This window comes from Nomascus leucogenys, chromosome 12 (assembly GCF_006542625.1).
Source record: "Nomascus leucogenys isolate Asia chromosome 12, Asia_NLE_v1, whole genome shotgun sequence".
NCBI lineage: Eukaryota > Metazoa > Chordata > Mammalia > Primates > Hylobatidae > Nomascus > Nomascus leucogenys.
This window is the reverse complement of record NC_044392.1, coordinates 72,060,164-72,085,380: the sequence shown is the minus strand read 5'-3', so window position 1 is coordinate 72,085,380 and position 25,217 is coordinate 72,060,164. Positions and strand designations below refer to the sequence as shown.

General features: G+C 32.9%; 1 protein-coding gene across 2 annotated transcripts in view; it reads right to left on the bottom strand.

Annotated features, from left to right (window-relative positions):
• The window catches only part of COL11A1 (collagen type XI alpha 1 chain), a 217,920-nt gene that overhangs the window by 42,228 nt on the left and 150,475 nt on the right, over positions 1-25,217 (bottom strand). For both annotated transcript variants that reach the window (XM_030824979.1, XM_030824980.1), the window contains 7 exons: positions 19,475-19,582; positions 13,501-13,608; positions 12,210-12,263; positions 8,249-8,302; positions 7,639-7,746; positions 2,571-2,624; positions 709-762 (listed from right to left, as the gene is read on the bottom strand). In XM_030824979.1, coding sequence (XP_030680839.1) covers positions 709-762; positions 2,571-2,624; positions 7,639-7,746; positions 8,249-8,302; positions 12,210-12,263; positions 13,501-13,608; positions 19,475-19,582 — 540 coding nt within the window. The remainder of the gene's footprint in view (positions 1-708; positions 763-2,570; positions 2,625-7,638; positions 7,747-8,248; positions 8,303-12,209; positions 12,264-13,500; positions 13,609-19,474; positions 19,583-25,217) is intronic.

Below are 25,217 nucleotides of genomic sequence, written 5' to 3'. Positions count from 1 at the left end.
GTTCCTCTGTTTCTAGTCTATTTTTACTCAGTTCTGGCCTGCCAGAATTAAAGCAGATATTAAATAATGAAGAAAATGAAGACCAGAGTCATGAAGGAAACATAGACTTCTTCATTGTGAAAAGTTGGCCAGAAGGAAAAATATCATCAAAGCTATAGATCCATTAACGGTAACAGTAAGATAAATATGGCATTATATTTCAAAATCATATAACATTAAAATAATTTTTAAGCTTGCAGAATATCATCTTTATACAATTAAGAGAAAACATTTTACATGATAAAGGGTGCACCTATCACACACATATTGCTGTAACATTACATAGTCTGAAAATACAAAATGCAAAGCTTTTAGATGAAAGCCAATGTTAACAAGTGCATAAGAGTTATCATACGCAAGGCACAGTCTAAGTATGTTGGTTTGAACAATGTGGTAATTATAATACATACAACATTATTTCTCAGTCACCAGTAAATATATATTGAATGGAAAATGTGTACCTACATTATATTTTCCATGATTTGTTCACTATAAATTCCACTTATTTCATTGTATAATAAAGCGGAGTGAATAGGTGACCCTTGAGTTCTTAACCACTTAATATTAAACAGTAGTTTAATATTGTTATAACTCACAGAGAGCATCTACTATAAAATAACAACACCTATATAACTTCAAAATAATTAACATATATTTCAGAGTTCTTACATCAGCTCCATTGGGACCTTGAGGGCCTCTTGGGCCTGGAGGACCAGGTGGACCCTGTAAGAAAGAAATATTGAGGTTTACAAAGACCAAATTCAAATGTGTTTCCAACATTTTCATTTTATGACTAAAACATCTAAAAGAAGTTTAAGCTTGCAAAAACTATAGTTAGTGAAGCATATCAGGGTTATAAGTCATCCTTCATGGATACAACATCATGTTAGCAAATGAGCCTTTACACATAGCTATGAGGAAATTAGGATTTCAGGAGAAACAATTTGATTAGAAAATGGGCCAAGAAAGCCTATTGCTACTGTCTGGTATAATGTGTTCACAATATAACTAGATATATTTCATGCTAGAATATGTTACAACATAAAGAGAATGTAAAGTTGGAAAAATAAATGGTGCTTGAATAGATTTAGAATTCATTAACTCAATAGAAGTATTTTTTGTTGATATGTATTTTTAGCTTTTTCTATGTCAACTCTTAGGTTCTATATGCTAGAATTAGAAATAAGAATAATTATTTAATTTCATCATAAAACAAAGATTCTCTCTCCTGACAGTGCAGTAAAATTAACTTGGGAAAATTTTTATAAAATACTGATGCCAGAACCTCCTACTTCAAAGTTGTGATTAAAATAGTCTACAGAGAATTTGTTTTTCACTGTACATTAGTACATTTCACTGGACATTAGTATTTTAAAAAGATCTCAGTTTATTCTAATGCCATGGTTCAAAAGCTTTTCTGTTATTATCTATTACCATGTAATCAGGAAGAATATATCAATGATTCATAGAACCATGATAACCATACCTGGAAAGGAACTTGCTATGTATCTGATACTGCTTGGAAGTATTAACCAGTTATTTGAATCAGAAAAGTGGTGTTTTGTTTTTTGTTTTTTTTGTTTGTTTGTTTGTTTGTTTTGTTTGTTTGAGACAGAGTCTTGCTCTGTCGCCCAGGGTGGAGTGCAGTGGCGCCATCTCGGCTCACCGCAAGCTCCGCCTCCTGGGTTCACGCCATTCTCCTGCCTCAGCCTCCCGAGTAGCTGGGACTACAGGCGCCCGCCACCACGTCCGGCTAATTTTGTTTTGTATTTTTAGCAGAGACGGGGTTTCACCATGTTAGCCAGGATGATCTCGGTCTCCTGACCTCGTGATCTGCCCACCTCGGCCTCCCAAAGTGCTGGGATTACAGGCGTGAGCCACCGCCCCTGGCCAGCAAAGTTATTTATGCATTTCTTATATCTAGGTTTATTAATGATGATACGGATCATTTCAAAGAATATAATATATTTGAGTGTAATTCCTAAGGAGAATAAAACCTAACAGACAAGTGTTAAAATTTCAAAATGTGTATTTTGAAGGAAGTGAAAATTGGGGGCAATGTTGAACAAAAGGGACACTTAAGACATGCAGTCATCACATTTCATTGTGGGTTTCAATTACCTTTCCTAATTATTTTCTTATCTAAGGTAGTGCTTCATAAACAATTATATGCATTTCAAATTTTCAGTTCAGGTCTTAGAGAGCCAGAATCAATAAATGCGAATAATTATAAGTCATAGCATTCTAATTAAAACAGAATTATTAAATTAAGAATTTGTTTCAAAGTACAGTTAATTTTTGATTCTGTATAAATTGCTAATCATCTAAATCTTGAGTGAATATTACCTATTCTCTACCTGCTCCAAATCAAAATCCAGAGCTAAAGACTAAGATATAACTAAAGCATGGCAGTTGCTTATATACACCTCAATAATATGTACATAGTAATGAAAGAACACATAATAATTTACAAACCAGTGACTGCCATACATATGACACACACCCATCAAACACCAAAAATAAAAACTTACCATGGGACCAACATCCCCATTTTCACCTTTTTCACCAGGTGGGCCTGGCAGACCCTAAGAAAATATAATAGAAAAATAATAAAAGTCACTCATGTATTTAAAAAAATATGTTTGGTCAATTTCTAAGATAAAATCAAGTATAAAGTTCAATAAGTACATGGAAATTAAGATTCAGATACTAACATTTGTTAAAATACCTACTATACAAATGTTGACCACATGTGATAAAATCTTACACCTGCATTTACAAATAAAATTTATGTTTTGTATAATATTATATTGTTTATTTTTAGTTACAATAACCAAATATATAATTTGATCTGGGAATTTATGAACACCCGACCATTTGCTCAGTCCTGTACAAATAATAGAACTTCTCTGGTACAGATTTCTGGAATCTTTTGACCCAAAATATTTTAGAATATGAGGTTTTTATAGTTAAGTACTAGTTTGGTAGAATAAATATTCCAATACATTTCAAAGCTTATAAATATCTTCTGAATTTTTGAACCTGTTAATTCAATTTTGGAATCTTACAAATCAATGAGCTCATGAAACCTACTATATTATACTTTTAAAAACTCTTTCAGGCCGGGTGCGGTGGCTCATGCCGGTAATCCCAGCACGTTGGGAGGCTGAGGCGGGCAGATCACGAGGTCAGGAGATCGAGACCATCCTGGCTAACACCAGTGAAACCCCATCTCTACTAAAAATACAAAAAAAAAAAAAAAATTAGCTGGACGTGGTGGTGGGCACCTGTAGTCCCAGCTACTAGGGAGGATGAGGCAGGAGAATGGTGTGAACCCAGGAGGCAGGGCTTGCAGTGAGCCAAGATTGTGCCACTGCACTCCAGCCTGTGCGACAGAAAAAAAAAATCTTTCAAATCTATTTCCATTGTATTCAATTGCACTGTAACTGCTATTTAGGAGAAGCTCTGTGTTACGGTATAAAAGAAGACAGAAAGATTGCACTCAAATTTCACCAGTCTATTTCTTTATGGAAAAATTATTTTACTTCTTGAGTACTTACTTGATCTTCCAAAAATTATTCCATGAAGATTATTTTTATATCCTCTTTCATGTCACAACAATACTTTGTACGTATGTCAATTGTACATTTATAAATTTTCTTATGTCACTTTTGTTTATATTTATAGTCGTGAACTACTTTGGGGAATGCATTCATCAGTAATCTTTTAGCTGTCAACTGTTTAGGAACTAGCAGAGGAGCAATCAAAAATTAAAATGTTTGTTGAATGGATGAATTTTAAGAAAATAAACTAACAAGGATAGCTACATTCAATAAAATATTTCTTGCTAACAGTAGCTATGATACTGAAAATCCTGTCATTCCAAAAGTTTAATCTTAGAAAAAAGAACTAAAGAAATTCAGTTATATATAGTAGTGGAGTGTTATGTGACTATTAATGTGATACTAACACTCTAAACATGAATAATATATACAATAAATAAAAATACAAATGAATATGCATGGTATAACTTTTATTGTAAAATATGTATGTAGAATAGGTATGCTAATTATCACACAGAAATAGCAAACATAGTAATCATTTCTAATATTGTAGGATTATGGATTTTTTCATTTTTTAATGTTTTCAGTGTATATTTATATATTAATACATCTTATATATGCTATACATAATTTTTAATATTTTTATAATATTATTTTAGATGTAATCTATTTTAGACATAAAAATACAAACAATGTAAAAGCTCTAAATAACTGCTAGTACTTAGTGACATTACTGTCTTCTTGACATTGCACTGCAATTGTCGAATATTATTTGTGAGCCACTGTGAAAAATATATTTTACTTAATGCTCCCTAACCATGCACATGTAAAGTAGCTGAAACATGAGTTTCAAAAAGCAGTACTTGCCTTTTGCATAGAAGATAGCTTTTGATATTTTCATTCTATTTTACCTTATCCTGTTCTATTTCATTTTTTTAATGCTGGTAATGATCCACTAAATTGTTTTTATAACCTACTATATTCGCATGACTTTCAGTTAGTAAAGAGGGTACTTTACTGAATATTTTTATACATTTGTTTAATTGTGGCATATATTCATTTTTATGAGGAAATCTTAGTTACTAATTTGTAACAAAAAATATGTACCAGAATGTCACTTTTTTTCTCAAATGTCAGTATGATGTCTGAGAAAAGAGACTGCTATATGTACTTCCCAAACTGTTACCATCATCTAGAATTATAAGTGAAGTTTCTGGAAGAAAAAGACAGGTAGTATTTCTCAGATCTTATTGACCTAAAAATTACTTGCAGGTGACTGCAAAAAAATTTAGGTTCTAGGTCAGTCAATTTCAGATATTCAAAATCTGAATTTGATGAAAAACATAAATTTAAATTCTTAAACATGCATGTATATTTTAACACAGTTGAAATAAATATTTCATTTTAACACCATTTTCTTAAATAGCATACACTGCAACTTAAACATAATTAAGTTTAATTATAAGACCATAAATTTAAAATTACATTCCTTATTTTTTGTTCGGGTTTTCACACCTTTTTAGGATAGAGTGCATCTAATTTAGTATCCCCAAATTAAAAGGTATGTCAATATTAGTTCACAGTTTTATTTTTATTGCAAACCCAGTTGTGCATTTTCATCTTTTTTATGCATATAATTATTCCGATTAGTTCAATAAAAATATCCCAATAGAAAAAAATATTTGTTTTTAATTCAGTTAGATCATAGTTTGTATTAATTAAGACAGAAAATTATTATTATTACAATCAGTGGAGACATAATGAGTCAAAATCTCTTGTTACATGGAACCAAACATGCTGAAAGGCACTCTAGGGTTAATCAGTTCTCATGAAATGTCCTACCTTTCTCCAAAGAGGTAATTTATGCATGGAGAGATTGTTTTAAGGTCTGTCAATTTAAAATCATTGCCACTTAAATGATGAGTTGAAAAATGAAGTTAGGCCAAGAATGAACACTCTCACTCCATATATGTGTGTGTGTGTGTGTATATATATATCCTTCATATGCAGATGATAGTAAACATCAAATTGAAAAATCAAGACATTTAACCTGAATATTAGATTATTTTATTTATGTCTATTATAATTGCTAATATCTCTTCTTCCATGAAGACAATTAAAGGAGGCAGATGCAATTGTGAACATGTTAATTACATTAGCATCATTCAGTTTCCTGATTTAAAGAAGTAGCTGTGGGAAAATGCAATCACTTTTTTTAATGAATTGATTTCTTGAGTCACCCTCATCAAAGAGCACATTTCTTACTTTGTGGAAATGAAGATGATTTTATTGAATATTTTATAAATATAATCTATAAGACACCTACTTTAATCATGAGAACTGTTTCTAAATTACAGCTGTATAGGATTCAGAGTAGTCAAATAAAAAAAAGAAAATGAATATTAATGTATCCATTGACAATCTAATTTTAATGCCTTGTTTTCAAATATGTGTGCTTCTCACATATATTGATATGTAGTACTTATGAGTGTTTATGTGTAATTGTCTAACAAGTATAACTGAGTTAAACATGACAAATATGAAAGTGAAGTTTTTGCACTCTCCAAGTTTAAAAAGAATTATTTTGACCTTAAAATAACACAATTAAAAAATCATGTTATCTGATAAACATTCATTGTTTTAACAGTAATAATTTATTATATTGTGTTTATAATGCAATTTGTGTAATTATGCACATAATAAGCCATTTAATATGAAAACATTAATTTTACAATCGTATTTATAAAACTAAAAATACAAATTGTTTATATAAATTCAATTTACATAGGCTTTTCTACAACTTCACAAATTTCTAGGTTCAGTGAACTAGATGACTTAATTTACCTTTTCTAACACAAATAATATACCATAAGTTACCCTCATGTGGGACCTCAATATCATTTAAGACAAAATGTTATAATCTTTCCGTGGATCACTAGGAAGAGACAGAATAAGCAAGTGGAATAAAAAAGCTCAACGTTTCCAAAGTTTGTAGGAAGCAGTGAACATCAAGTGGATGGTAAAAAAACAACCAGAATAGGGTCGGGCGCAGAGGCTCACGCCTGTAATCCCAGCACTTTGGGAGGCTGAGGCGGGCGGATCACGAGGTCAGGAGACCGAGAGCATCCTGGATAACACGGTGAAACCCCGGAGAATGGCGCGAACCCGCGAGGCGGAGCTTGCAGTGAGCCAAGATCACACCACTGCACTCCAGCCTGGGCGACAGAGCGAGACTCGGTCTCAAAAAAAAAAAAAAAAAAAAAAAACCCAGAATAGAAGATGTCTGCTCTGGAACATTTTGTTTAAGAGTCCAATTGTAAGATATATTTGAACAGAGGCTGTAGTGTTCTACAATTTAATATTTATTTTCCTGGATATGCTTCATAAAATTCAAATTATAATTTTAAAATGATAATAATCGGTCTTAAATGATCGACTGTTAATTTGTTTATTTTACCTAATATTGTTTAACATGTGCTGTTGGCAGTTGCTTTTGGCAGGATCCCATTTCTCAAAATGCTTTCAATTTTTTTAGCCATCTTGAAAGTAAAGAGTCACAGGTCGAGTTTCTCCAGGGAAAGGAAGCGAAAGTGTCTCCAGATCCGCCCCTGTCTGCCTGGGACTTTGTGTGCTTCCTATTGCTATCAATCTGAAGTACTAACTTATCTTATTATGAGTCCTATGAAAGGACCCTTCTAATATCTTACTTTTAAGTATCAGACTTAGGCAAGGTTGTAGTTCATTTTCCAAACAAAATGGGAGTGAAGAAAGGAAGTGTAATAATTAAGGTGGGTCTAAAAATACTCCAGAATCAGGAGCCAGGGCTGTTACATGTTCAGGAGAATTAATCATACATGATAAAAAGGATTTCAAGTTCAGCTGCTCATTTAAAAATAAAATGATCTTCATGGATAAACATTGTACCCAAGTTCTTACGTAGAAAAAAAAGAAAAAAATACTTTGTTTTACACCCACCAGAAAACCTGGTGAGAAGTAGGTAGAAATGATGGAGTAAACAATGACAGGATCATCTTACCTGAAGACCTATTGGACCAGGAGGTCCAGGGAAGCCTCTGGCACCCTCATCACCTTTTTGCCCAAACATCCCCTGCTGTCCTCTAGGACCTGGTTCACCATCGCCTCCCTAGAGAAGAGAAAGAAACATTATCACAAACTGCAAAAAAGTCATTACGATATGAGTCATTAAAAAATGTGGCCATTTTTAATTTAATGAAAGCAGATGTATTTAAGAATAACCAAGTAAAAAGTAGACTAAATGCCCATTATCTGTTCCAATATACTATTGTTTGTTTTGCTTATTTTCTTTGCTTCTGGATGATGACTGATTTTGATTTGATCCTGTATACCAAGTGAAGTAAAAGCTGTCTAATAATGGAAATAATTTTCTGAATTACTACATATTAAGGAATTCTCAACAAATTATTACTTACTTTCAAATGAAGTTACAATGTTTTATTTCTAAGAATCAGCATGGCTAGCTATATTTGATAATTTAAATTTGATTTAATGTCAAACATACAAACAAAACTTATTACCCTACAAAATTGACTGGTTATGGGACAGTATATAAATTTAATCAGGGGGCTGTAAGGATTTAGATTTGCTGAACAATGTGGAATACTTACAGCAATTCCAGGGGCACCAACTGGTCCTTGAAGACCTGGGGGACCGGGAGGACCCTGCAGTGAGATAAAAATAAGTAATTTTTAAAGTGAAGCCAGAAGAGCCTCAGCCATATGAAACAGAACATTTAGCCTACCAAGATCAAACATTTCTGTACTCCTTTGGAAAAAAAGAAGCATCACATAGAATTCTTTCACATTTAGTGCAATCATTTATTTTACTCCTTGAAACTCAAGCTTTCACATTTGAAATCAATTTTAAGTTGACATTTATTGAAAACACTCTCATTTGTAATGCTGTGAATCTTCAAGATAGATTTCTATGCTAACAGAAATCAAGTTGTAAGATTCACATTTGAAAATTTTCAAAGTATCAGATTTCTTTAATGAGATAAATATGATTAGTAAGGGGCTCATGAAAAATTTGTCTATATACTATCTTCTGAGTGAACATCAGAATTCTGAGCGTTCTATACAGATAGAATGTAGTGATGTATGAAAATTTGGAATTTTCACATGTGCGTACACATGTAAACTACTTGTTATATATTAAGTACACCAGGACCTCTTATTTTGAGCAATAGTTTTCAAAAGGCATTATGAGTCTTACATGCATAGATATTTCTTCATTGTCTCATTTTCTTACATTAGTAACCGGTCAGGCAATATAAAAGTTTCAGGCATTAAAGAAATGAAAGTGTCCTTGAACTATATTGTTCTGTATTATAACTACTACTTGTGGGGGAACTGTTAAAGCAAGAGTCTGAAAAGCTGGTTCATGGGCCGTTGGGACTTCTGGATATGCTTTTAGTATTCTGCTAGTTCATAACTCTTCTCATAACAACAGTCAGGCATTTTTTGTCCTTTAACTATATAGACTTTTGCACTAGTGATGTAAAATCCGTGGTGAATAAAGTTGCTGGTAACTTAGCGCTAATCATGTCGGTAGCTACCATTTGTAACAGCATTAACTGTATTTTACTACGATATACTTTCGGTCAACACAAAAATGGCTGTTCCATCTAAGAATGTCATGGATGTAATTGTATTGATGAGGCTTTGAAAGTTATTAATATTATTAAATATTGATCTTGAATATGTGTCTTTTCATATTCATTTGACAAATTGAAGACATACATAAAGTATGCTTGCCTCATACTGAAGTACAGTGCTTGTCTCAAAAAAAAAATAAGCCCCACAAACACTGGGATTATAGTTTGAAATGCAAGCTGAACTTTTTTACATGGAACACTATTTTTACTTGAAAGAGCAGCTGACAGAAAAACTACGATTATTTATAATCACAGTTATAAATAATAAATGTGATTATAAATAATCAGTTATAAATAATAACTGTGATTATAAATAATAAGCATGATTTTGGCAGATGTTATTCAATATAAAGGAAGCCTTGGATTTCAAAGAAAACAACTGACAGTATTTACTGTCAATAACATTTAAACTTTAAAGCAAAAATTAGAATTTTGGAAATCTCTTATCTGCCATTGTAGGCTTTATATCTTCCCAATCTGAAAGTATTTTCCTATGATATTAATATTGCATAAAGAATTGTGTCAATACTTTGAGGACCTTACCCAGGAAATCAATAATTTCCAAATTTTCAGTGAAGGATATTACAAAATTATGTATGAAACAGAGTCATCAACGTGCAAGATAGAGCAGTGGAATATAATGTAATAGCACAAAAAGCTCACTGTTTTTGTTTCAAATTCTGTTGTGCAAATGACCCTGAAGAAAAACTACCATTTCTATGTACTACAATGAAACTACAATTTCTATGTACAATCAAAGAATATTCAAAATTATCTGAAAAGGTACTGAAAATGCTCCTCCCTTTTATAACTACATAATTTATGTGAGCCTAGATTTTCTTCATGCTTTCAACCAAAAAAACATGTCACCACAGGCTGAACTAGATATGAGAATACAGCTTCTTCTATTAAGCTAGACAAAACAAATGTAACAATGCTACTCTCGGGACTATACATTTTTATTTGCAAAAATATAGCTAGTTTTTATTAAAAGTGCTTTGGGCTTATTATTCTTAATTATAAATAAATCAATACATAAATATTTTAAATATATCAGCTTTCATTCATATGATAGTAACCCACATAGACAAAAGCTTTTTGGTCTCCTCAAAAACCTTTCAGATTATGCAAGGGTCCTGAGGCAAAAATATTTGAGATTTGCTGGCCCAAATACTGGCCATGCAGTCATCTTAGCATTGTTTTTAAGGAGTAAATAAAACTTTTTTAAGATGTGGCTTCTGTCGCGTGTATAAGGTAGTCTAATTAAATCAATAGTATTTCTTTATAATTAAGAAATCTAAATGGAATCTGAAGTAATTTACTGCTATCGTTTGGATATGGTTTGTCCCCACTAAAGCTCATGTTGAAATTTAATTCCCAGTGTTGGGGGTGGGGCCTAAATGGAGGTGTTTGGGTTCTTAAGGTGGATCCATCAGGAATAGCTGAATAGCGATTGAGTTCTTGCTCTGGGGAGATTGAGTTGGTGCTTGAAAGAAAAGAGGGTTGTTTTAAAGACAGCACTCCTGTGGGGTTTGGTTCCTCTTTGTTCAGGCGCACTTCCCCTTTGAACTTCTCTGCCATGTTTTGACATAGTACAAAAGCCCTCACCATAAGCCAAGCAGATGCCAGCCCCAGGCTTCTTTGTACAACCTGCTGAACTGTAAGCCAAATAACCCTATTTTCCTTATAAATTATCCAGCCTTGGGTATTCCTTTATAGCAACACAAAACAGACTAAGGCAGACACCAAAATACATTTTGTAAATTTATAGTCAATACTAACTGCATCAAACATATGCAGCTGGTTTTCTGTACACAAATTCTTGACATAATTTTACAGCATGGATCCAGAGTATCAGTGCTATCACCTATTTGTTGATGTTTTGTTATACTGCATATAAAAATGAACTATGCATTAAATACTACAAATTATTACTGCAAGCTTTTTCTCTTTTCATTCTAGAGTTTTCTTTTTAGTTAGAAAAATCCATCTCATAGGACTTTGGTAACTCTTCAGTTTGGGATTCAATCAATTCCAATAAAAATCTTCTTTCAGTTACGTGTTAACGTAGGCAGTAATTCCAACCCTAAAAGCATCAGACTGATGGCTCACAAAATAGAATGAGACTAGTCTGTTAGAATCAAATTGCTGGGGATAATGTATAAACTTCTATACTAGGTGAAAAAAAACTTGAAGGACATATCTCTGTACTCCCCTTATTTATGTTTCTATTGGAGAGCAAATGTATGAACACTTAAAGGGGAAAAAAAAGTGAAAATAAAGAACCTAGAAAATAATGTCCACAGACATTCTTTAGAGAGTATAAATTAGTAAGGAAGTGCTGAAGCATGTGACAGTATCATCATATAATATATTTCATTTAAGAAGTAGGAACATGTTTAAATACATAATTTAAAGAGAATATATACTGGTAATGACAAAAGAAAAACATCATAAAGACAAGAGTGAACACACCATTTGAATGAGCAACGAAAATTATTTTGAAGTTTTATGATTTAAAGGAAAAAATTTAAAATAAGTATTTATAACATGGGAATGAGTGACCAATTTGTATACATGTAGAACATAGTAATACTATTAATTTTGGTTAATATATGTATATATGATTTCTCATAATCATACAAAAAAGACTATTTCATTATGTTACTCTTTCATTTGCTATAGCAGAGTTACAAATAATGGCCTACAATCATCATACTTTACTTAATCACAGAAACAGAAAACTTCACAAATATATAAAATTATAGAATTATATAATGGCAGAGGTAATGTAGTATCGGTATTATAAGTATTGGCTAGGAAAGTTAGTAGTACTATATAAAAATATCAATGGTAAATAGTAAAAGGTGTTAAATAAATAATGTTCTCTCAATAAGAAGCAGGAAACTCACATTTTCTCCTTTGTCACCCTTGCTGCCTTTTTGTCCCGGTTCACCAATTTCACCCTGAAATTGAAAGATTTGACTTAGAGTTTATCTTTAACATGCTATTGCATTGTCTTAATTATCATCAAACAGTTAAATTTTACCTTTAATATAATTACATGCTAGCGTGTAATGTCACTGTTTAAAATGGAAAATCTTGGGTTCCCACTGCTTCTAGCTTTTTAGTATTGATTAATATATTAACAGACAAATCAGTTTAACTTCAAAGTATACTACAACTGAATTTATAATTAAAAAATCAATTTTGTCTCAAATATTACCTGTATAAACTGATAATGGAAGTACACTGATTTATAAAATCTATAATTACACATTAATCAAAAATTACTTTACCAGCCGGGTTCTGGGTCCCACACCTGTAATCCCAGGTTTGGGAGGCTGAAGTGAAAGGTTGGGCCCAGGAGTTTAAGACCAGCCTGGGAAGCAGAGTGAGACCCTGTCCTACAAATAAATGTTTTAAAAAAGTTAGCTGCACATGGTGAGGCATGCTTGTAGTCTCAGCTACTTGGGAAGCTGAGGTGGTAGGATCGCTCGAGTCCAGGAGTTTGAGGCTGTAGTGAGCCCTGTTGCACCACTGCACTCCAGCATGGGCAACAAAGCAAGACTCCATCTCTCAAAAAAGTAAAAAATAAAAATAAAAACAAAATAACAGCAAAAACACCTTTCTGCTAATTTTCCAAATGCTAAAATGATGCACATTATCAGAGTGCTGGTTTATAAATTTTTAAATAATATTTTAAAATAATATAATAATATATTCAATTGAAACATTTAACACACAGCCATACATTTGGAATTAGGAGCTTAGAGTCTGTGCTCACATGTTGGTAAATGATAACAGGATTATCAAGTAAATATGTAGCTCATTCTTAAGTCTTATTGTGCAATATCCAAGACATGAGGGCTAACCATATACATGTAATTAATTTTTTTATTTTATATTAATTTCAGAAGGATATTCTTAAAAATAAATAAATTTTGGCATCTACTAGTTTTTCTCACTACCACTGTTCTTTTAATTGATTTTTCTGTTTATATACCACATACTATTTTATGGAACAGATACTAATTCTGAACCTCTTAAATAAAACTTTTGAGCATATGAAAATGTGTGTGAAACTTTGAAAAAGGTAACCTTCCAGCTGGCGCCTAATCATAAAGATTAGAATTATCTAGAATTCTTGACAAAAATTAAGCTTTTTCACAGGATCTACTAACATGAATAATGAATACCAACCTTGTCTCCGTCTTCCCCAGGGGAGCCGGCAGGACCAGCTGGCCCTGGGAGACCAACAGGACCTTGAACTCCATCTCTCCCTGCAGGCCCTTGGGGACCTTTTTCTCCCTGTATTGAATATCCAAAGATCATTAATTTTACAGTTTTGAAGTGCAGCTGCAGGAGTAATAATCTAGCTTCTATATTTGACAAGGATATTGCTTAATGTTTTTTAGAAAAACATTTTAAAGAATAAATGATACATGCTCCCTACCTTCATTTGTGAATAAGACCACTATTCTTTTAAAACCACTTATAAATCTTAGGCTATGATACACAAAAATAATTAGGACCCAACTTAGAATTTTTCTTTCAAACATGCAATTATTATACATTGACAAATCAGATTCCTTAAGTTTGCAAAACTTTGCTGAGCCTCTATTCTCCTTCCTTAGTGCCACCGACATAGCTGTGTAATGGGTATTAGGCTTTAGAAATAAAAAAATGCAGTTGCTTATACGTCCAACTTTGCCATATGCTTTATATGTTTCATATGTAACTTTCTTATTTTTAAGTGTTTGTTTTGGTTCTCCTGGTTTTTGAAAATGGCATTATTTTCATGTTTAAATTTACCTATATTGTGTATTTTTTTAAAAGTGCCTTGATAAGGAACTCAACTTCTGTTTCCAATAAAACATCTTTTCGTAGTTTAAAATAAATTATTTTCTAAAAGCCAAAATTTCATCAGTTTTGCACAAGACAATATTTTTGATTGCATTCAGAGGTCCTTTCTATCCTTCTGTTATACAAGCTGGGAATCTACAAGTGATTAGGTTTTGCTTTTTCATTACCCCACTTTCCCTCACTTCCCTTAACATCTCCTGCTCCTTTAAGATGACTTAGTTTTATACATTTTATCTCCTAATTATCTCTTGAATATATTCACTTTATCTCCACCACTGACACCTTATTCTATAATACTGGTATCCTTGTTCTGAGCTACGGAAGAAAACCTCCTGCCTTTTCCCATATGTATTCTTACTTCCTTCCAATGTATTCATCACACTGCATCCAGAAAGCCAATCAGATCATGTTACCTACATTCTTAGGTCAATTTACTTGTTTACTTTTCCTCAGATAAAGACTTCATGGCTTCGTGCAGCCTACTATGATCTAGCTCCTGCTACCTGCCCAAACACATCTAGCCTCCCCTAACCCTTGCTCTCTGCATTCCAACCCTTCTAGACATTTTTCTCAATCCCTTAAATCTGATGCCATGTCCCTTCCTGTGACATTGCCTGAGCACATTTTGTTCCTGTGGCCTGGAATGCCCATATGGGAACTCTTTGCATAGTTAATTCCTTCTCATCTTTTACATCTCACCATCAATGCCTTGTCCAAGGAAAGGCCCCAATTCTAGCAGATCTCTCTACTATAATCTGACATACACTATTACATTCCATTCATATGAATAACCTGAGTTTGTCATTATATATGTATTTAGTGATTCTTTGCATATTATCATATTGCCCTATCAGATAATAAACTATGTGAGGGTAGGAACTATGTCTGACTTTGCATTCTATTATATATCTCTGGCCTGTGGACCAGAGTAGTCACTTAAGGAACTGTTGCTACATTACTTAATTAATGACAAAAAAAGTAACAATATCTATAAGGCAAAATTAAATTGTTAACTAATTTATTACTTGCCTGGGTTTCATATGTTCTTGTTTTTTAAAAGGGTGCCATAATTATTATAAGAGGGATGCCCCAATGTCACTCTGGAGACCTTTTATCTTCAAATAAATATGATATTTCAAATCTATCAATACTCATAGGATGTGCTGTGCTATTCACAGTAAACTTCACTATATTAAATACAATAGTTGATTCAGATAGTTCCTCTTAATTTGAATTTCCTTGCTAGCCTTAAACTCTAAAAATCAATCCTTTTGTATAAGGTTTCCTGTAAATAAGGCAGATATATTCTCTTCTGCCTTCATTATAGTACACAGAATCTCTACCAGGAATCACTTGCCATTCATTTCTTCTGACCCTGGTCTGTGTGGTGTTGGGAGAAATTCAACAGATCTATAGCATTCTAAATTTATATTAGCCATTTATAATTCCTCAAGATGACATAACTCTTCCTCCATTATGTATCTCTTGGCCCACAATGTACACAACTACTGGAAACATTCATCTCTCCCTGTAGCCGGTCTTTATTTCACCACTTCTAACATTCCATTTATATTAATAACTGAATCTTCCCTTAAAAAATGATAGAATTAGCTAAACATCCCCATGTCTTTTGTTTGATTTGGCATGGTCTTATATTTAACCTATACTCACACCCACAACTTTTATTACAATTCACAAAATCCATCACTCCTTCCTCAAAAGCTCATTTATGTACTAATTCTCAGTGTATTATTTCATCCTTTTATATGGCACTCTGGTTCACACACTGATGGTAATGATAATACTACCACTAATAGTAATGATTATTCTGAACACTTCTCACAACTTATCACAGTTCTGAAAAATGATTTAGAACCATAATTTTATCTAGTCCTCACAAAATACTGTGATTATCTTCTTTTCAGAGATGGCCATCTTCTTTTCAGAGTTGAGAAAACAGAGGTTTTGATGTTAAATAACAACCAAAATCATGAACTAAATAAATGATAGGGCTAGCTCCCAACCCACTTCTAGTTGTCTTCAAGCAGGCAACTCTCATTTCCTTAACTCCTTAACTTTTCCACTGACTATTTTCTTATTATTGATAAAGTAGATAAATACATGCACCACACAATATAGTGAGGCAACGCATTCAACTTTAGTACTTACACCTACTGCTCATTTTTCCATGGGTTCCATGCCTTGCTTGAGGGGATTTACACGTCCTTACTCCACTCCTCTATAGTCCATTTTTTTTTTCTTTTTGAATCAACTTAGAATTAATCTAAAGCTATAAATACCCAGCAGGTAAAATCCCAGTCTCTTAATTTCTTTGTCTTTCGGATTTCAGTATTCTTGATCTTTTACAACATCCCACAAAAGGGAACTCGTTTATCTCTTGTTCTCTTTGATGGCATGCCTCTGGACACACACACACACACACACACACACACACACACACACACAAAAAAAAAAAAAAAAAAAAAAAAAAAACCAAAAACCTCATGGACTGTTTTTCTGTCTTATTAGATGCTTTCAGAACTTACACCCATTATAATTCTCCATTAAGACTGAGTCCAGACTTCTGTTCTCCCTCAACACTACATCACATGGTAATCCAAAAATATGCTTTTAAACATCACTCTTATTTTAAATGACTCCCAGACTTACAATTCTGGCACTGATTATTTTCTCTGCAATTATACACACACATTTGCTAGAAATTGTAAATAAGTATTTGGAGAATATTTCTCCTAAAATTTCAAACTGCTATTGCCTAATTCAGTTATAGTTAGTGCATTGACTGCTGTGTTTTAGATCTAGCTTTTCCCCCCAATTTCTACATCTGTCCCCAAATAGATGCATAGTTTAAATCTCTTCTTATCTGTAATCTTTGCATCCAGTAACTAATAGTTTTCATTAGAATCAGTTTCCCTGTCAAAATTTTCTAATTTTTTATCAATGCAATTAAGCTGGAGAAGGTTTTAGCCCCTTTCTTCTCACCTGCTTTCTAGACCCACCTCCTAGAGTTTCTAATCTGACTGATTAATATAGGGATGCTAATTAGGACATTTCTCCATTCTAGGAAGCAGGGTTGATGGGTAGGTAGACCAAGGGCTTGTCTTCCACAGGCCACATCTTGTCTTTTTTTTAATGCAAGTGTAAACCTGCTGATAATTGCATAACATTTTTATAACACAAGCTGCTCAGCAGAGGTAAGATCTAAAATTTATATTTGGAAAGAGGAAGAAATAAAGGCTAGATATAACATTTTGCCCAACATTTTCATCAGTTTTTACTAAACCTCTGAATGGATATCTATAACTCCTTTCACTGAACACTCTTATTACCCACTTTATATTACTGTCCCTAAGCAGACAGCTCCTTCAAAAGTATAATGCTAACAATACAGTGCCTACCCCTTAGTTATTCTAAATAGCTAATTTTGGCTAATAGAAAATGGAATGAACATGCTGGAGTTGTTGTCCTTGGCTGGGATAACTGAAAGAGGATGGGGAAGCAAGGCATTCCCTTTTCTCTTCTATAGTTATGATATCACTAATTACCAACAAAACTCAGGCCTGAATCCTGGCTCTTACAAAGGCTAATGTCAATAATTTTTCATCTGTCTCACCTAATTAATTTCTTATCAGTTTCATTGTTTTTCCATATTCTGATCTTATCTTTATTTCAATAACTTACTTATTCTTCATAAAGCTAAGGTTTTTATCCACTTTAAAATCTACCATTCAATATATTATCTTCACAGAAATATTGACTTATCTAATTAGTATATTCTCAATTTGTATGAAAAGCAATTTATGTCTATTTTCTCTGTATGCATTATTTAGTGTATTGTGCAAAATATGTGTTCCCTATATTTTTAAATTAATTTGTATTAAAGGAACTGAATCTATTTTCTATCTTTTCCTAGTACATAGTACACTATAAAATATATTTTCTCAGCATATTAAAAGTGCTTTTTCTGTCACTTAAAAGTTCTATCCACAGGTGGCATGGCCCATTCCAACATTCTATCTCTTTCTGAAAGGTAATGGATTACTGGAAACATCTTTTTTTTATTTGCTACAGTTTGAATGTGTCACCAAAAAAACATTTTTTGGAAACTTAATTCCCAATGCAACAATGTGGGGGAGTAGGGCCTAATGAAAGCTGATTAGGCCATGAGGGCAAAATGAAATTAATTAATGCCGTTATTGCATTAGTGGGTTCATTAAAACAAAGAGAATTTGTTTTCTTTTTACCCTCTCTCTCTCTCTCTCTAGCCCTCTCTTTGTCCATCTACCATGGGATGATGTGCCAAGAAGTTCTTTACCGGATCTTGGACCTTCCATCCACCAGAACCATGAGCCAATATATTTTTGTTCATTATAAATTACCCAGTCTGTGGTATTCTGTTATAACTGCACAAAATGGTCTCAAACAGAAACATTGGAATAATATCACAGAATAATCAGAGAAAATGCATAGACAATGAAAGCAAATCAACTTGATAAAACTGAAGTCTTAGTGATAGAGGAGTATTTTTGAATATAAGCTTAAGCTTAATTTTATATATCAACACTTACCAGTATACAAAAATATTCAACTTATATTTTTGTGTATCAGAGCCAATACTTTTAATCTACATTTACTGAAACAGTTTGCGTTTTAATCTTGTAGGAAGAGAGAATCATTTTTAAAAAAATACAATCATATCAAAAGCAGGAAAAAAATAGAGAAGAAATCTTAACAAAGAAACCTAAATCTAACGAGTGGAATAGAGTCCATAGCCATGTAAATATAAAATGTTAAAATCCAATAAATATTAGATGAAATAATTGGTGAGATGGTCCCCATCTCACTCACTGGCGATCAGAGCTCAAATTACATGAGAAGGGCAGCTACTTTCTATGAGTCTTATTTACAGATTATGGAAATGCTTGAAATTGAATTTGTATTACAAGAGGTGTAAAAAGTTCACACTTTTCTAATGTAAAGCTGCAAGGTATAGCTTCAATCAAAAACTCACAACTTTTTTTTTAAAAAAAAGCAAAATGAGAAGCCTTTTACATTAATAATATCCAACTCCCTCACAGGTATTACGGTTTCATAAAGTGTGGGAAAATGTCATCTCATTTAATTGAATTTGAAATTTTCTTTATTATACATATACAAGCCAGGGTATTTATATGCCAGACACATAGGCAGAGAGAATACAGTGGTGTATGAAAAGCTAATATTGTTGAATAAAAAGTAATAATGTGTACAGGGTAGCAGCATCATATATTTTCTCCTAGACATTACTTACAGGAGCACCTTTCTCTCCAGCTGGACCAGGAGGACCCTGAGGTCCCGGGCGCCCTGGTAAACCAATTGGGCCAGCTGTACCTGCTGACCCACGTTCTCCTGGTGAGCCCTAGTACACAAGAAAAGAAGTATTTTCTTATTAAAGAAAGTAATACTGGCTTAAGAATCACTTATTTAACAATAGCTTCTTACAGTCTAGTAAATTATGTTAAAGTAACATTTAGAGTTTACATAATTTTAAGATCCCAAAGAGAAACAGTTGTATCCACTATTTGAAAGACTAATTTCCAGCCCCAATATTAAGCACAGATGTTGATGTTAGAAAATACTGATGAGATGAAAAAATACTTCAAAATTAGATGTATTTAATATTTATTTAATGTTATCTGTTTCCATTTAAGTGTTCATAATTGTGCACAATGCTTTATAAAAAATATATCTAATGACCTCCTACACAAATTTCTTCCTGTATTGGCAGAATACAATCCCTAGACTAGTGTTTCTTGAAGTTATTTCTAGGCTTTTTTCAAATGTGCTGAACCAAGTTTTCAAAATAAAAAAATGAGTTTAGAAATTCTTTGCATTAGGATACACACAAAATTTTTTACAAAATAACATTTGATAATCACTATCCTAAAGTTTGGATATTTTCCCATAGGATAAATCATTAAATTCAACTTAGAGTTCTATAGGACCACTGGGCCTTATGAACACTGATGAGATCATTTGAATCTGATTAGGTTTTTTAATTTTTTTTAACTGAGTTTCAAAAAAGATGTAATGCTTTTAACTAGTTTGCTTTTTTAAAAAACCTCATGTGTATAGATTTTTGAAAATAATCACATGGATACTGCCTTTATAGTAATTATCTGTACCAACAATTTAAGAAAACATTATTAAAACAATAATAAAAGAAATGCAAACATGCATACTAAGTATTGTAAAGCTCAAGTATAATCTATTTCTACTTCCAATTTTAGTTAATAAAAGATAACAAAAAAATGTCTCTGGATTCTCAGAGGGGTGATTAAATTACAATTATCTTTTTATTTTATGTTTAAACTAAATGTAAAATATTAGAAAATATAATTGTTAGTATTTTTTCTTAATAATTAACATACTTAGATAATAACATCATCATTTCAAAACTCAGAGAGAAAATTATTTATAAAAGCTGGAAAAGATATTACTTTATGTTTTCTTCTATTATACTTACCATATATTAGAAATCATTTTATTATACAAATTTGCATTATTGACTTTGTTCTAATTTGTATTTTTATTAACCAAGAAACTAATTACATGTGATAAAAATGGTAATTATACCAACAACGTGTATTAACATAATGCTTTACAATTTACAAATCAGTTTAACTTTCATCTTATTTTATTCTTACAACAATTCCAGGTAGTTTATAGAGCTGTTGTAGCATCTGTTTTAAAAATGAAGAATCTCTGGCTCAAAGAAGTTAACCATCCTTCCTGTAGTCATATAACTAGTTAAAAGAACCCTGAGCTTGGACTCTACTCTGATTTCTTGACAAAGCCACCCATTGGTTCTTTCTAATGAGGACATCAATGTTTGTAATTATTGGGTATCTTAAACTTAGGTGATAGAAATAATTTGGAGAGACATTGCCAAAAATATAGTTAAGGAAATTGTGAAATTTGAGCTTGATATAAAAAAGTGGCATTTTTGAGCTGTAAGTAAGTAAATATTCAAAAACTAATCTAGGGAATATTCTTATATTGCATAATAAATGAGTTGTATGTAAACTCTATTTTTACCAATGAAGTATTCCAAATACTAAAGAGGAGGCTATAGTTATAAGAGAAAATTGCGGTTATTACTTTTTAGATAATAAACATATACTATTTTGTCAACGTGTTTTTTTAATTTAATAATATTAAAATATTTTATGAATAAAATAGTCAACCACAAGTTGTATTACTGTTAACCAGGTAACAGACTCCTGTTGAATGATTCTAGAAGTTAATGCAGTAGAAAAAATAATAGAATCCTCCTACTGTTGCACATTCAAAATAAGCAACCCCTAGAGTAAAAAGAACACAAATATTTGCCTCTAATTCTTTGAGAGGAAGGTCAAGAAGGAAGAAAAAGGTATAGGAGGTGGATAAGAAGCACAAGAAGAACAAGGTCTGTGAATTGAGAGGAATGCAAAGGTGTCCCTTGAATTACTAAAAAGAGAGGAAAAAAAGTCAGTAATAAAAGTGCTCCTTTTTTGGTAACAGAAACACATCAACAGAAGACAATATATGATGCAACTAGGGTTATTCTATTCAAGTTAAAATTAATACCACTAAAGATAAATCTTCACTAATGTGAAAAACTGATTTATTGAGGATCAATGTACATATAAGGTGACTATATTACAATTTGGTTTAGTATTTCATTTCTAACCCTCACAAAATGATTGCTACCCATTAGTTTTATCAAATCTAGAATAAGCATTCAATTTAACTCCTGCAGTATTTTATTTGTAATTGGCTATACAAAAAGAGGTGCGATTTTAATTTGTCAGGCCATAAAATTTTTCTCTCTTTAATCCTGTTTAAACCCTAACTGTTCAAAGAATACCCTAGGAAGATATCACACTGGGCTGTGGTGAAGTTGATGGGTACTAGACTAGAATGATAAAAGGGGAGAATCAACAAAAGTTTGAAGTCCATTTTAAGAGAATTAACTGACTTCCAATTATTATACCTACTAATTAACAATTATTGTGCTAAGTGCTTTGCACATGCAATATAATTTTATTGCTGTATGACTTGTATATTTTTAAGTTAAAAACCATAGACTCAAGGTCTGTGTGCCCTAATTCACTACCAAGTTTTTTCCTACAATACTTAGCAGTTTATAAATGGTGAAAACAAAATTTCCTTGACTCATTGTACCCATAAAACTCATGGGTACAATGAATTGTGCTAAATTTTAATAAATGGAAGAAATATAGCCATTTAAGAGCCACTTCTACCAGAACAAGCTCATATTGGTTGAACATTCTGTGAAACAAACAAAGAAAAAACTTAAAGGAATGGATGAAAATGCTTATCTCCTTTATCCAAATAGTCATTCTCTATCATTCATTTAGTTCATTTGACCTTTGCTACACAATTCATTAGAATCTCTGCTCTTGGCCGGGCACTGTGTCTCATGCCTGTAATCTCAGCACTTTGGGAGGCCAAGGTGGGCAGATTGCTTGAGGTCAGGAGATCAAGACCTGGACAACATGGTGAAACCCCCTCTCTAATAAAAATACAAAAATTATCGGGGTATAATGGCATGCGCCTATAGTCAGCTACGCAGGACAGGAGGGTCACCTGAGCCCAGGGAGGTCAAGGTTGCAGTGAGCTGTGATCTTACTGCTGCACTCCAGCCTAGGTGACAGAGCAGGACTCTGTCTCAAAAGAAAAAAAAATCTCTGCTCTTTGTCACATTGTTTATAAGTTCACTTGAAATTTTCAACAACAAAGAACTGTTTTCAGTTTTAGTAATTTTTCAACACATTTCACTGGAGACACCATGGTACTTTTTCATCAGGCTTCACTCCTTATTTCAGAGTTCACCTACGTTGAACTCTGAAATAGTGGGGTTTAATGCATCTTTTTGAGAATATATTTATCCTCAGTCATCCTAGAAAATATTCAACTCACGTTCTTAGAATTTTTTTTTTTTTACTTTATATCTTAGTGTTCTACTTTGAATATTATTTTCTCCTAAAATATTACATCTCTCACTGTCTAACACAATGTGTCCATTTTCACTCTGAATACTTGGTCACACTTATCTTCTGACATGGAAAGTCTCTGGTATTTTTCTATACTACTAAAATTCCAGCCTTTTTTTTTTTTTTTTTGACCCAGGTCAGTAACCATCTGATATGGTTAGGCTTTGTGTCCCCACCCAAATCTCATCTTGCTTTATAATCCCCATATTCCTCATAATCCCCACCTGTCAAGGGAGAGATTAGGTGAAGACAATGGAATCATGGGGTCAGTTTCCCCCATGTTGTTCTCCTGGTAATGAGTGAGTTCTCATGAGATCTTATGGTTTATAAGGGGCTCTTCCCCCTTTGCCCAGCACTTCTTCTTGTTTACTTGTGAAGAAGGTGCCTTGCTTCCCCTTTGCCTTCCACCATGATTGTAAGTTTTGCAAGGCTTCCCCGGCCATGCTGAACTGTGAGTCAATTAAACCTCTTTCTTTTATAAATTACCTAGTCTCGGGCAGTTCTTTATAGCAGTATGAAAATGGACTGATATACTATCTTAGCAAAAAATTCTATTTTCCTGAGAATTAGAGGCATGAGATCCTTCAAAGTATTTCTTATACACTCTCTTATAGAACCTAGGTTCTCTACATTATTTTTGGAGTGAATTAATGCAGCAGTTGGCACTACATTCTGAGTAGTAAATATCTCCATGTCTCTTAATTCATATTAACAAAGAATAATATATTGACTGTATGCATTAAATAACTATAATGCATTTGTGTTTTTATTATGTATGCAAACATGTTGAACATGTTAAAAATTTAGGCGTCAGGCCAGGCATGGTGGCACATGCTTGCAATCCCAGCACTTTGGGAGGCCAAGGCAGGCAGATCAAAACCATCCTGACCACGAGGTCAGGAGATCAAGACCATCCTGGCTAACATGGTGAAACCCCATCCTACTAAATACAAAAAATTAGTCGGGCATGGTGGTGTCTCTAGTAAAAATACAAAAAATTAGCCGGGTGTGGTGGCAGGTGGTAGGTGGTAGTCCCAGCTATTCGGGAGGCTGAGGCAGGAGAATAGCGTGAACCCGTGAAGAGGAGCTTGTAGTGAGCCCATATTCTGCCACTGTACTCCAGAGCCTGGGCAACACAGCCAGACTCTGTCTTAAAAAAATAAAATAAAATAAAATAAAATAAATTAAAATAAAAATTAGGCTTCAAATGTACACATATGTAGTCAGAAATTTTTCAAATTTGCAGGAAAATAGCAATTGAATGTATATTTTCCCTGTAAGAAATGGTTTCAAAATGAAAGAAAATAAATATTACCTTAACTGGATCCATTATGATTGACATGTTATATGAAAATAAGCCATGGCTTTTACTTATGAAAATAATGCTTACTAAATTTATACTGAAGTATGTTTATTATTTAAAATTAATTGAAATATTTTAATAATTATTTTAATGTATATCAAGAAGAGACAGAATGCTGATTTGACTCTATGGCAATGTGTGTAGTTTGTAGAGACTGTATACAATTTTTTTTTTTTTTTTTTGAGATGGATTCTTGCTCTGTCACCAGGCTGGAGTGCAGTGGTGCGATCTTGGCTCACTGCAACCTCCACCTCCCACAGGTTCAAACGATTCTCCTGCCTCAGCCTTCTGAGTAGCTGAGACTACAGGCGCCCACCACCACGTCCAGGTAATGTTTGTATTTTTAGTAGAGACAGAGTTTCACCATGTTGGCCAGGATGGTCTCGATCTCTTGACCTCGTGATCTGCCTGTCTTGGCCTCCCAATGTGCTGGGATTACAGGGGTGAGCCACCGTGCCCAGCAAGATGCTGTATACTATTTTTTATTAAAAAGCTTCACTGTTTTAATTTCTCCTTTGGAGCATTCATAAGATTAAATTTCAGAGTGTCATCTTGCTTATGGAAGCTGCATTAAAATTAGTGTCGAGAATATATTACTTTTCTGTAGTTAAAATATTGCTCATGATCTTGTC